This window comes from Nyctereutes procyonoides, unplaced genomic scaffold, assembly GCF_905146905.1.
Source record: "Nyctereutes procyonoides isolate TBG_1078 unplaced genomic scaffold, NYPRO_anot_genome, whole genome shotgun sequence".
Lineage (NCBI taxonomy): Eukaryota > Metazoa > Chordata > Mammalia > Carnivora > Canidae > Nyctereutes > Nyctereutes procyonoides.
This window is the reverse complement of record NW_026575049.1, coordinates 5,573,973-5,588,818: the sequence shown is the minus strand read 5'-3', so window position 1 is coordinate 5,588,818 and position 14,846 is coordinate 5,573,973. Positions and strand designations below refer to the sequence as shown.

The 14,846-nt window shown below is 34.7% G+C and overlaps 1 protein-coding gene across 3 annotated transcripts in view; it reads right to left on the bottom strand.

The window, feature by feature from the left end:
- The window catches only part of USP15 (ubiquitin specific peptidase 15), a 120,518-nt gene that overhangs the window by 90,492 nt on the left and 15,180 nt on the right, over positions 1–14,846 (bottom strand). For all 3 annotated transcript variants that reach the window (XM_055328301.1, XM_055328297.1, XM_055328298.1), the window contains exon 2: positions 8,435–8,562. In XM_055328301.1, coding sequence (XP_055184276.1) covers positions 8,435–8,562 — 128 coding nt within the window. The remainder of the gene's footprint in view (positions 1–8,434; positions 8,563–14,846) is intronic.

Genomic DNA, 14,846 nt, shown 5'->3' with positions numbered 1-14,846 from the left:
AAAGGGCATCTTATGAAAAAAATCATTACGCCAGAAGGCCCACGATCTAGATTCCTCCCCCAAAATCTCAAGCGGAAATAGTTGTTCAAATGTAGTGCTAATTCTATGATCATTATCAAATTTCTGGTTAAACTAAAAATTTAGTACAGGACAGGCCAGAGCTCTAGAAGCAATACCATGAGTTACACATGACAGTCCTAATCTGAGACTTACTTATTATTATCTGGTCCTTTTACCTGACTTTTCAAAATACAGAAACAGATACAGTTCATTGAGTTATATACACCATAAAGTAGATTGAGCCAGTCTTAAATGAAAAAACATTGGAAGCAAAATTGTTCTCAGTAGCATCTCCATAATGAGAACACACTATTCTTAACTCGATGTAACAACATAAATCTAGAAATTGGAAAAATTCTGAAAAGATGGAGAGAAAGTTATTTATTCCATCTAGGATCAATCTATGGGCACAGAATTACACTAAACTTTGAGAAAAATCGTCCTATAGAGCAGAAGTTATAAAACTTTAAGTTGTATAATACAGACTTTAATAGTAGATGCAAATTAAGCATTAATTTTTTAAGCTCAGTTTTTTAGACCCAGTTGTAATTTTTAATTCTTGCTGGGGAAACTAATAATTTGGAACATATTTTCAGAACCTGCTAAAGATGAAAGAAGCTTACATATTCTAAACCTTTATATGCATGAGACATATTACAGTAGACAACCACATTATCTCAGTCAGTTCTCCAAGCAATCAATCCTATTAGATAGGTATCTCCATTTTGTATTTGAAAATATTTTCAGGGAAACTGAGTAACTTGCCCAAGATCATACAGAAAATTGCAGGTACTATGAAAAGTGTTACTAGAAAACACTGCTCTCTCAGATAACTTTTTTCTTTTTTTTATTTTTTATTTTTATTTTTTATGATAGTCACATAGAGAGAGAGAGAGAGGGAGGCAGAGACATAGGCAGAGGGAGAAGCAGGCTCTATGCACCGGGAGCCCGATGTGGAATTCGATCCCAGGTCTCCAGGATCACGCCCTGGGCCAAAGGCAGGCGCCAAACCGCTGCGCCACCCAGGGATCCCCTCTCAGGTAACTTTTCAAAACAATATTAGGTGGTTGATATCTCCAAATTAATCAGTGAACAGGTTCAGATATTGATTAGCTTGCCGAAGGTTACACATACAGAAGACTATAGAAACTGGATTCAAACACAAACTGGTTTACTCTAATATATCCATTTTCTTTTACTATTAACAGACTGCCTTGAAGAAAACTTAGGAAAAGAACGAAAAGTTTAAAAATTAAGACTTTTATGCTGTTTTCCACAAATCAAGAGTGTGAGTAAATGATTTATGTATCAGAATCCAACAGTAATTTTGTATCTGATGTATCTAATGGACAAAATAAAACAATGAATTTATTTTTAAGGGAGGAGAATACCCCTAAGCTAAACACAAAAGAGCTGGTATTTGTTATTTCTGATATATTGATATATAGTTAATATACAATAAAATGCACATATTTAAAGTGAACTATTAGGTAAGACACAGCAAAGCAAATATGAAACCATCACAACCAAAATGATGAATATATTCATCTCCCTCAAAGTAGTCCTATTAGTCCTTTGTAATCTCTCCTTACTGTCTCTCCAAGTGTACTGCCCTGTCCCCAGAAAATTACTTATCTCTATTTTGCAACTATAGACTAATGTGCATTTTGTAGAATTTTATATGAAAATTAAGTCTGTTTTGTTACTACAGGCATTTTCTTGATTTTTTAAAAGATTTTATTTATTTATTTATGAGAAAGAGAAAGAGGTAGAGACATAGGCAGAGGGAGAAGTAGGCTCCCTGTGGGGAGCCTGATGCAGTTCTCAATACTAGGACCCCAGGATCATGACCTGATCCAAAGACAGATGCTCAAACACTGAGCCACACAGGTGCCCCATTTTCTTGAATCTTTTATAAAAATTAGATGTACTGTTTTTGTTTGGCTTCCTTTACACCACATAATCATCTTGAGAGTCATCTTTGTTTTTACGTACCAACCAATACTTCATTCCTTTCAATTGCTGGGTAGGACTTCATCAGATGAATATACTATAATTTTCTTATCCATTCAGCTACTGATGGGCATTTGGAGTTGCTTCCAATTTTCTCTATTACAAATAACACTGCTATGAACATTCACATATCAGTATTCACATATGGATAATGCTCTCATTTCCTTTGGGTAAATATGTAGGAGTGGAATAACTGGTTTCTGTAGTAAACGTGTATTTAGCTTTTTTTAAAATTCCCTATTTCATTTCCAAAAACAGTATATAAAAGTACCATTTGTTTCACATCCTTGTCAACACTATTGGTCATTCATTTAAATTTTAATAATTCTGATACACATATAATAGTACTTCAGTGTGGTTTTAAGCCTCATTTCTCTAATGACTAATATTGTTGAGTATCTTTGTAGTTTTTGAAAACTATTTTGTTGTTTTTTTAAAAGATGTTATATATTTATTCATGAGAAAGAAAGAGGGGCAGAGACAGAGGCAGAGGGAGAAGCAGTCTCCCCGCAGGGACCCAGGGATCACCCTGAGCCGAAGGCAGATGCTCAACCGCTGAGACACCCAGGCGTCCCTCCATTTTCTTTCAACTCTTTTGCCTACATTTCCCACTAGGTTTTCATGTTATCTTCATAAAGTTTTGAGAATTCTTTACTCTGAATATAAGTTTTTCATCAACTAAGTGAACTGCAAATATTTCCCCTACATTGTGGTTTGTCTTTTCATTTTTTTTAACAGTATCATATGAAGAAGCTTTTATCCCTGATCAAACACAATTAATGGCATAAAGTTCCTTATTTCATCAACTATGCTTTTTGTATCACATTTAAGACACCTCCATAACACAATGTCACAAAGATTTTCTCTTTTTTTTTCCTGTTTTATAGTTTATATGATCTGTTTTGAGTTTATTTCATATACAATGCCAGATATGGATCAAAATTCAGTTTTGGGGTTTTGTTTTTCCAAGCAGATACCTAATGCTCAAGCAGCATTTGTTTAAAAGACTATCCTCTCTCTACTGAGTGGATGTCCTTTTAGATTCTCTAATATGTTCAATTGGTCCTTACCTCACACACTACATACAAGTATTAAAACTGATCAAAGTCATAAATGTAACAGCTAGAACTATAAAACTCTTATTTTTTTAAAGATTTCTAAAATTTATTTATTCATGAAAGACACACACACAGAGAGGTAGATACATAGGCAGAGGGGGAAGCAGGCTCCATGCAGGGAGCCTGATGTGGGACTCGATCCCGGGTCTCCAGGATCACACCCTGGGCCAAAGGCGGCGCTAAACCGCTGAGCCATCGGGGCTGCCCCCTATAAAACTCTTAGAAGCAAGCATAGATGTAAGTCTTGTATGACCCTGGATTAGGTGATGCATTCTGACACCACAGCCCCAAGTAACCAGAGAAAAAATATAAACTGGACTCAGAATTAGAAACTTCTATACTCCAGGGCAGCCCTGGTGGCCCAGCAGTTTAGTGCCGCCTTCAGCCCAGGGGGTGATCCTAGAGACCCAGGATCGAGTCCCACGTCAGGGAGGACTGCATGGGGCCTGCTTCTCCCTCTGCCTGTGTCTTGGCCTCTCTCTCTCTCTCTCTCTCATGAATAAATAAATAAAATCTTAAAAAAATATAAAATAAAAATAAAAACTTCTATACTTCAAAGATACCATCAAGAAAGTAAAAGACAGGGGATCCCTGGGTGGCTCAGCAGTTTAGCGCCTGCCTTTGGCCCCGGGCGCGATCCTGGAGTCCGGGATTGAGTCCCACGTCGGGCTCCCGGCATGGAGCCTGCTTCTCCCTCTGCCTGTGACACACTCTGCCTCTCTCTCTCTCTCTCTCTCTCTCACTGTGTCTATCATAAATAAATAAATAATTCTTTAAAAAAAAAAAAAAGAAAGTAGGGATCCCTGGGTGGCACAGCGGTTTGGCGCCTGCCTTTGGCCCAGGGCACGATCCTGGAGACCCGGGATTGAATCCCACATCAGGCTCCCGGTGCATGGAGCCTGCTTCTCCCTCTGCCTGTGTCTCTGCCTCTCTCTCTCTCTCTCTCTGTGACTATCATAAATAAAAAAAAAAAAAAAGAAAGAAAGTAAAAGACAATCTACAGAATGGGAGACAATTTTTGGAAATCATATACCTGATATATATTCCAGAATATATAAACACTTAAAACATAAGAACAAAAAGACAATCCAATTAAAAAGCAACAGGATCAGAATAGACATTTCTCCAAAAAAACCGTACATAACCAGCACAGATAAAATACTTCGCATCATTAATCATTAGGGAGATACAAATCAAAATAATGAGATACCACACCATATCCAGTAGGATGACTATAATAAAAGGACAGACAATGGTGCTGGCAAGGATACGGAGAAACTGGAACCTTCATATATTGCTGGTGAAAATGTAAAATAGTGCAACTATTTTGGAATACAGTCTCACAATTCCTTAAATAGTTAAAATACAGAGTTACTATCTAATCTAGTAATTGCACATCTAAGTATATGCAATTCATTAGCCAGAAATTGAAAACAACTAAAAGATCTCTCAGTTGATGGATTAATTAAATGTGGTATATCCACAGAATGGAAAATTATTCATCCATAAAAAGCAATGAAATATTGATTCATGTTACACAGATGACACTTTAAAACTCTGTGTTAAGTGAAAATATTAAAGGCTACATACTATGATCTATTTAGATGAAATGTCCAAAATAGGTAAACCCAAAGACAAGGTAGATTAGTGGTTGCTGAGGGTTGGGAATTTTTAGAGGGAAAGGAGAGTGATTAAAATATTGTGGAATTAGATGGTGGTGACGGTTGTACAACTTTGTGAATATACTAAAACCACTGAATTTTACAATTTAAAAGGATGAATTCTATGATAGGTAAATTCAATTTCAAGTTTTTTTCTCTCTCAATTTTTTAGATGCCTGCTAGAAATGTGATTTGGAATTGTGTTGAATCTATAGTTTGAGGGGAGAAATTTGACAATATTGAGTCTTTGACCAACATTTATTCTCTATTTAGGTTTTAATTTCTATCTGCAATGTCTTCTAGTTCTCAGTGTACAGGTCTTGCATATATTTTGTCAGATTTACTCATATTTTATATTTTTTGATGTTACTATAAAATGTATTCTTAAAATGTCTATTCATGTTAGTGCTTTGTTAGCATATAAAGATACAACTGGGTTTCAAAACAGTGATCTTATATTCCAGAAACATTTATTAGTCTTTAGAAGCTTTTTTTTACAAAAACATCTTATTTATTTATGTGAGTGTGAGAGCACACAAGCAGCGGGGAGGGGCAGAAGGAGAGGGAGAAGCAGACTCACCATTTAGCAGAGAGCCTGACTTGGGGTTTGATCCAGGACCCTGAGATCATGACCTGAGCCAAAGGCAGATACTTAACTAAGCCCCAGGTGCCTCTAGGAGCTTTTTTTATGGCGGGAGGGGGTGGGGGTGGGGGAGTAGATTCAATTAAATTTTCTACATGGACATAGCTGCCTGTGAATAAAAGCAAATTGATTACTTCTTCCTATACAATCTGTATGCTTTTTATCTCTTCTTGCTTTACTGCACTGGGTAGAGCAATTCCAATAATGTTGGCTGAAGAGAGGAGTGGACACTCTTGCCTTTTTCATGTCACCTGTAGGTTTTTCATATGCCCATTTTGAGGATGAGGACGTTTCTTCCTATTTTACTCTTTTATCTTACATGATATGTTACCTTTTAAATATATATCTCTACATGACATTTATATGATATGTCATGACTGCAGGTCACAACTGACTTGATTTATTAAACTTCTGTTTAGACAAGGTATTGGTCTAGTTTTCTTGAAATGACTGTAAGATTTTGGTATCAAGGTAATGAGGGTTTCATAGCATGAGTTGGGAAGTATTATCTCCTAATTTTCTGGAAGAGTTGTATAAAATAAGTATTTCTCCCTTAAATATTTGGTTGAACTCACCAGTGGCACTACTTGGAAACCATTTCTATAATTCGGGCAATCTATTCTTTTGGAATGTGCTTTGGTAGTTTTCATATTTTTCATCTAGTTTATTGAATTTAATGGCATAAAGTTCATGATATTTCTTTATTGTTCATTTAATATTTGTGGATTCTGAATGTACTCTTATTACCTATCTTGTATTCCTGATATTGGCAATTGTGTCTTTCTTCTTTTTATTCTGATCAAACTAAATATGGATCAATTTTGTTATTTTCACAAAGAATCCGTTTTTTTAATAGTTGATACATATCACATTCATTTTGAAAAGAACCAGCTTTTAGTTTTATTAATTTTCTTTATTTCTCTCCTTTCTTTAATTTCTCTTCTGAATTTATTTTTCTTCTTTAGTTTACATTTAATTTTTTTTTTTTGGTTTCTTAAAAACCAATGTCACTGATTTGAGACTCTCATTTTCTTTATCTATATATTCACATATTATATAATTATATATTAACACTGCCACTCCAGCTTTCTTTTGATCAGTGTTAAGCACATGTACTACTTTTCTATTTGCTGCATAAAAAACTAATATAGTAGCTGAAAACAATACTTTTTTTAAAAAAAGATTGATTTATTTTGAAAGAGAGGTGTGGCGGCGCAGAAGAAGAGTGTCTTAAGCAGACTCTGTGCTGAGCATGGAGCCCAATGTAGGGCTTGATCTCACAACCTGAGCCGAAAACCAAGAGCTGGATGCTTTACAAACTGCACTACCCAGGCACCCCGAAAACAATACTTATTTTCCATCTCACAATTTTGTGGGCTACAAGTTCAGGTGGGCTCAACTGGATCCTCCACTTTAAGGCTCATAAGGCAGAAATCAAGATGTCAGATGGGCTGATCTCCTATCTAAAGACTCTGGGGAAGAATCTGCTTCCAAGTCCATTTGGATTGTTGGCAGAATTCAGTTCTTCACGGTGCCAGGTTTGAGGTGGTCTGTTTCCTTACAGGCTGTGGGCCATGTCTGTCTCTGATCCTAGAGGACACCTGCCTTTCTTCTCACATGGCTTCTTCCATTTTCAGACCAGTAATGATACACTGAGTATTTCTCATGCTTTAAATCTCTGACTTCTGCCAACAGCCAGAAAAACAGTCTGCTTTTAGATTAGATTAAAACCACTGGGATAACCTCCCTTTTGTTATACAACATAAATTATCATGGGAATGATATCTCATCCTATTCACAGGCTATACCAGTTTTCTAAGGGGGAGATGATTACATACAAGTCACTGAGAGTCAGTCTTAGAATTCTGCTTACCATAATATGGCATACCTTTTTCAATTTCTTATAATCCATGTGTATCTTTATATTAAAAGGTGGACTTTCTTGTAGGAAGTTACAACAGAGTTAAGACACAGTTATGTCTTATTTTTAAATTCAAGCTAATTGGGAGTATTTAACGTGATTATTCATAAAGAAAAACTTAAATCTATCATCTTGTTTTGTATTTGTTTCACTTGTTCATTATTTTTTCTACTTAAAATATTTTTAGACCCTCTGTATATCTCTAGGTTTTTGTGTCTCCTGTCTTTTGCTGGTCATTCCTATCTGGTATTCTCTCCTGAAAACTCTGGTGGCCCGGGTCTCCCTGGACTCCAAACTCTTTCTTCAACTAAGGGAGACTGCCAGGGTTTACACAGGTTTCCTTTTCTGCGCCTTGCCTTGAACACTCTTTTCAATACACCAAGCTGAGGCAATCATACAGCTTACCTCATCTGTTTCCTATCTCTCAAGGATCACTGTTCTTTGTTGCCTGGTATCCAATGTTTTGAGAACCATTATTTTATATATATTCTGTCAAGGTCTTAGTTTGCTCAGGTAGAAGAATAAATCGAGTCCCTGTTACTCTATCTTGGCCAGAAATGGAAGTTCTGGTTCTTAGGTTTTATTCTCTTCAAATGTAATGAGAGGTATAGAAGACTGGTCAGTGAGGGCTGTAGAAGACTGATGCAAAAATTCAAGAATGTAAACATGTATCAGTGCTCCCAAACTTAAAAAAACAAAGTCATGTGTCAATTGGGAAAAATAATAACAATACAGCATCTCCCCCAAATTATAAGATAGTACTTTCTTACATTTTTCACTTAAAGGTTTAAATAATAATTAACCATTCTTACATAATAAATGAAAAAGTCTGTCATGCTACAGAGTAATAACTAATTATGATAGAATAATCTGAGTACATTAGGTCAAATATATAATACAAAGAAATTTTTCTAATTTATCAATTTGTTTATGTTAACATTTTCCATAGTACATATACTGACTATAACATACTCAAATGAACACATTTACAACCTGACCGAAGAAAGTAAATAATGACCTTTGAGAAGTCCAGAGTTATCAATGGGTCCAGGATATACATTTTGATCTCCCATCTGGTATTTGTCCCAACTGTCAAAGCCAACATATTTTTTCCACTGTTTAAACCAGCGACTATCGACTAGGTACCTAAAAAAAAAAAAAAAGAAAAAGAAAAAGAAAAAAATCAGTAATGGAAAATACCTCTAACTATAGGAACAACAGAGAAGTTATCTTTGATACTTCATTTTATTTATTTTTTAAAGATTTTATTTATTCATGGGGGGGAGGGAGGGAGGGAGGGAGAGAGAGAGAGAGAGAGAGAGGGGGGGGGGGGCAGAGACACAGGCAGAGGGAGAAGCAGGCTCCATGTAGGAAGCCAGATGTGGTACTCGATCCCAGGTCTCCAGGATCAGACCCTGGGCTGAAGGTGGTGCTAAACCGCTGAGCCCCCCGGGCTACTCCTATATTTCATTTTATATTAAAATACATGTCTACTTCAAAGGATTATTGAAAATAACTGTAATGTGACTTAGTTTCAGGAAAAAAATATTTCACTTATAAAAACTGTTATTTCAAATGTTCTATAAATATATACTATTTGAGAACGTTATATACATTTTTTTAAAAATCCTTAACAGCACCTCTTTAAAAAATGCAATAGCTAGTCAATAAAACATTTGACAACTGAACAAAAATTCAAATGGTAATCCTAAGAATCAATCAAAACAAATTTTAAAATACATGGTAAAATATAAGGAAATATGAAAACGGTTCCTTTGCAAAAAACTTACAAAGACAGTATATTAATTTTATATATTTTACTTTATCTTTTTGAAGATAAGTAAAGTGGATTATTAAAGGCTCGCAAGATTGATCATAATAATCATAATAAATTTTAAAAACTTTTAAATTAGCTTCTTTACCAACAAAAGTTAGTAACAATACTGCCTTCATCTATTTCTCATAAAATCTGCTGGGGCAAGGAGGAGAGGTGGGTTTTTTTTTTTTTTTTTAATTGGTTTCAAAAACGCGGTACATCAGGCACTGTAAGCATTACTAAAACTCATCAGACGACAAGTGACAGAAAAAGTAAAATAATGGTGCTCTAGCAAAGAAAGCATTAAAAAAATCATAAGCCTAAAAAATGTGACAAATTTATTCTGACTATATTTATACCCACTATGAAATACTGCTTTGCTACACACTCAATTATTTTAGATTCTTTTACAGTTGGGATGCCTGGGTGGCTCAGCAATTGAGCGTCTGCTTTCAGCTCAGGGCGTGATCCTGGGATCCAGGATTGAGTCCCACATTAGGCTTCTTTAGGGAGCCTGCTCCTCCCTCTGCCTGTGTCTCTGCCTCTCTCTGTGTCTCTCATGAATAAATTAATAAAATCTTTTTTTAAAAAATTCTTTTCCAGAAACATTTTCCCCACATTCAACCAGGTTCAATCACAAACAAAATCAAAAGTAAAGGTTAACAAGATGTTTAAAGCCCACATGTGTACTAACATAGGTAACCAAGTTTTTTTGGAGATCATTCGAATGTATCTGTGCTTACTACACACAACACTAAGTACAGGAATGAAATCCTACAGTTATACAGTTTAAATAGTTATATCTGAAAATGTCTGAAGCAAAGGCACCAACCTAACAAAATCCCACAATTCCTAGGGAATAGTCATCAGCAGTTTAATTCCCTTAACATAAGTATTGCAGAATTATCTATATACCAGTATTCCAAACCTACTATATCAGGATTATGTAACAGAAAGCCCCCAAAACTGTAGAGTTTGAAACTTCTGAAGAAAAAAAGTTCAGAGACTAAGTCTTAAGGAAATCCTAATTCTAAAATAAAGAGATTAAACCAGCAATAACTTTATATGTTAAATAATAAAGAAAATTATACTTAATTATGTATCAGCCACTGAAAGTTTTTTAGACACCCTTCTGTGACTTAAGATATTCACACATTTCATTTGCTTTCTTTGCAAATTAAGGTCATACTAATGTGGCCTTTTTCCTGTTCCATCTATTTTTTTTTAATCATTGTGCTAATTTCATAGTATCTTTATTACTTTAATAATGTTTTTTTTTTTTTTAGGGCACGTTCCCCTAGCTTGCTGTTGTTACAGACTGTCTTAACTATTCTTGGCCATTTGTTCTTCCAAGTGAATTTTATTTTTATTTTTAAAAGATTTTACTTATTATTTATTTACTTCATTTATTTATTAATCTAATTTATAGATTATTAATACTATAAACAACAATGTGATTTATAAAACTTACATTAAAACTATTTGGGAAATACTATCAAATTTATATTTATATTTACTTAAAATATATTTCTAAAAGATGGGATTTTATCTCCCAAAGTATTTAATAAATCCTTTACTGTTATGAGTACTATTCATCTGTTGCTATAAGATTTCTAGTTCAACTCTCTTTCCTAGATCTTGAAGTGACTACTTTCTTTATAATGATACTATGATGAGAGGAGATTCTCACATCTGATGGATAGTTATCTGCCTTCAACTGAAAAGGCCATCATATTTCTTTCATAGGCAACCTATATCATATTTGTAGAATCCTGTAATAATGAAATATGAGGGAAATATAGGAAAAACCAGAAACATGTATTACAGAAATAATATGTAGACTTCTTAGGTGTGCTCAAGGAAGATAACAATATCAAATGAAGTAACAACTAAATAAAAAAATTATTTCAAGACATTTACATAGACTTGTACTATAAAAACTGTACCACTAATCTGTGGATCTGCCAAAATGTAAGATTCCTCAATTTTAATTGATAAGAGCCTACAACAGAATCAACAGTTCTCAAAGATTACAAGTAAGTGAACAAAGACCTGACTGACACATTCTCAACAGTACTCCTAATCCTTGGTATGCTATTAGGATCCAGACGGGACCAATTTTAGCTTCCAAGGTTTGTTGTTGTTTTCTTTTTTAAATAGCTAGAACTATTCATAAAGATATTTCATGACTTTTACTCTTAAATCTCTAAGAAAGAGTAAGAGTCATGAAATAACAATGTTTCTAAACAGTTATAACTATGATTTTAAGATGAAGTCTAAAATCCTTAACATTGTCTTGCATGATCTATCTATTCTTGCCTGTCTAGTCTCAACTGGTAATATTTTTCATTGTGTTGAGATCTAACTACAATAATCTTCTTTCAGTTACTAAACACTCCATTTCTGCCTTATGGCTCCATCTGCCTAGACTATTTTCCTACTGCTCCCAACATCTATTTCATTCCTATCATCTTTCAGAAAAACTATATGTCACTTTCCCAGGGAATCCTCCCACAAGCCTTTCCCATTTCCTTTCAAACAGTGTGGAAAAGGAGAAATAAGATGACCGTATCAGCCTACTAAATACCAAGACTGCTTATTAAGGTAAAGAAATTGCTTTTAATAACAAAATAACTAACATTTGAGCTTTACTCTCAGGCCAGGTGCTATTTGTAAGCACTCTAATATACTGGTTCACTTACTCCTTTAACTCCTTAATAATGTGGGTACTAGTATAATTTCATAGGCACACAGAAATAACTTGACCAAGGTTTACAAAGTAAGTTAGTGCTAGACCTATGATTAAAAAAATGTGATACTGGCATAGAGAGAAGCAAAAAGATCAAAGGAAACAGCACAAAGAAACAAGAATTGGATGCAAGTATATGGAGAACTATGAGACGTGTCAAGAGCATCATTATGAAGTAGTGGAGAATGATTTGGCTAAGTATATGGGGAAAAGAATTCGAGCTCTGCCTCACAAATACAGCCAGTTCTACTCTTATGCTTGCTTTGAAAACCTGAATATGTTAAAGGATTGATATGGTAGGGAACAGTAGCACAAATTTTAGTATATGCTTAAGCACTACTTTAAACCCTAAGCAAGGCCAGGGCTATTGCAAGGTGAGAGAGGCCTAGAAACCCTAATAAGGAAGTGCCTCCTTAAATCCTGCCCCCAAGTGCCTAGACTGCTTTACTGCAGTCTTAACTCTGAAACAAACATAAGGTGAATGCAGAAAACTACCTAGCTGTACTGAGCCACATGGGAAGGCACAAAACACACTTCAAACTTTTTTTTTTTTTTTTTAAGGGCAGGGCAAAGGGAGAGGGAGAGAGAGAATCTTAAGCAGGCTCTATTCTCAGGACAGAGCCCCATGTAGGGCTCAATCTCATGATCAAGAAATCATGACCTAAACCAAAATCAAGAATCATTTAACTGACTGAGCCAGCCGGGCACCCAAAACACTTCAAACATCTTTCCATATGTTATGAGCCACACTCTCCACATCTGCTGTTACAACTTCTTGGCAGATTTAAGAAAACTTCCTTCCACCACTTCACAATAACTCAAGCTGCAACCCTTTAAGTCCTACTTCCACAAGTCAACTTCATCCTTTTCAAAATAAAAATGCCTTATTTACTGTGGTAGTTATGTATTTCTTAACCATCTAACATATATAAAACCGTGCTACCATTTTTAAATGTTTTTTAACGTGTCACTGACAAAAATTTTTTGAGTTCTGTGTCCCAACCCCATTTCCCCCATATGCTTGGTGTTTTTTATTGCATGATTTTGCATATAACATGGTGATTTTTAGGAACACATGCTATGTTACAGAACTAACCGTACAAAAATAAGTTAGAGTTAGATTAAAAATGTAAATGTGAAAGTAAAAGTATAATTTTTTTCATATCATAAAGATATGAAAAAATATTACCTTAGTATATAGAAGAGTTAAAATAAAAAGCAAAAATCTTAATGACTGATAAACTTGCCAAGGTTAAAATTAAAATCTACCATTCAACAAAGACAGCACCAAGAGATAAGATACAGATTGGGGAAGATACTTACACTCCAGATAACTAACAAAGGATTAGAATACATAAAGAACTCCTTTAAGCTGATAAATTAAAAAAAAAAAGAGGGGAAAAAAAAAAAGAAGCAATTCACAGAAGAAAAAATCAGAATGGCCTCTATCCATGAGCGTCTGCTTAATCCCATTAGCAATGGGAAAAATACAAATTAACACCATATCATCTCATTAAGCTGATACACACAAGCATGTGTACATGTGTTCACAATATCACGTTGTGGAAAAGATATGTAGTACTAGGTACTGGTATACTGCCAAAGGGAGAATAAACTAGAATCTTCACTTTGGATGGTAGTTTGGCAACATCTATTAAGGATAAAGATGTACAGGGATGCCTGGGTGGCAGAGCGGCTGAGCATCTGCCTTTGGCTCAGGGCGTGATCCTGGTATCCAGGATCAAGTCCCACATGCGGCTTCTTGTAGGGAGCCTGCTTCTCCCTCTGCCTGTGTCTCTGCCTCTGTGTGTGTGTGTGTGTGTGTGTGTTTTTCTCATGAATAAATAAAATCTTAAAAAAAAAAGGATAGAGATGTACATACCATACAAGCACGTATTGTCATAGCTAAGGTTTACCCTACAGAAACGCTCATACGTATTTACAAAATTACAACTATAATATATAGTGCAGCATATTTTCTAAGAATGAAATGGTAGAAAAAACCCTAATATCCACTATTCATACCCAAAACAAATAATTAATGAAAAATACAACTCTATGTATTAGGATAAATCTCAAAACTACAATGTTGAAGCAAAAAAAAATCATAAAAGGATACATGTAATATAACACAAATGTATGAAGAGAACAGATGTGCACACAGTGCTGACTACAGAAAATTTAAGGCATGCCACAAACATATATACTATTTACAGATTCATGCATATATATTAAAATATATACATAAAATAATATATAAGTAACTTAAAATAATAATAATAATCTATTTCAAGATGGTGGCTCCCTCTGGTAAGGGAGGAAAGAAGATGGGATTAGGGAAACATACACAGGGACATTCAACTGCTTCCGTAATGTTTCACTTCTTTAAGAAATGTGTGCAATAAATGTTTTAATTTTCTGTATACTCTTCTCTCTTCCTGAAATATATTAAATATGATTAATATTTTCTACTTAATATCGAATAGTTCATATATATGCATATACACTGAACAAAAATGAAGTGAATAATGTTGAGGTTAAACTGATACAGTTAAGTGACAGTTAACAAATAAACAGACATTTCAAGCATAAAAATAAGAAAAGTAATTAAAATACAACTTAGTGTTTTTGTTTTTAAAGAGTTTACTTATTTTAGAGGGGAGAGAGAGGGACAAGCTGACTCTGCACTGAGCATGGAAGTCAATGTAGGGCCCGATCACAGGACCCTGAGATCGCATGACTTGAGCCGAAACCAATAGTCAGATGCTTAACAGACTGGGCCACGCAAGCACTTCCTTAGATTTTTTTTTTTTTAAGATAAAAATATGTATAGCAAAATGTATAAAATGCAGTTTGTTTTACTAT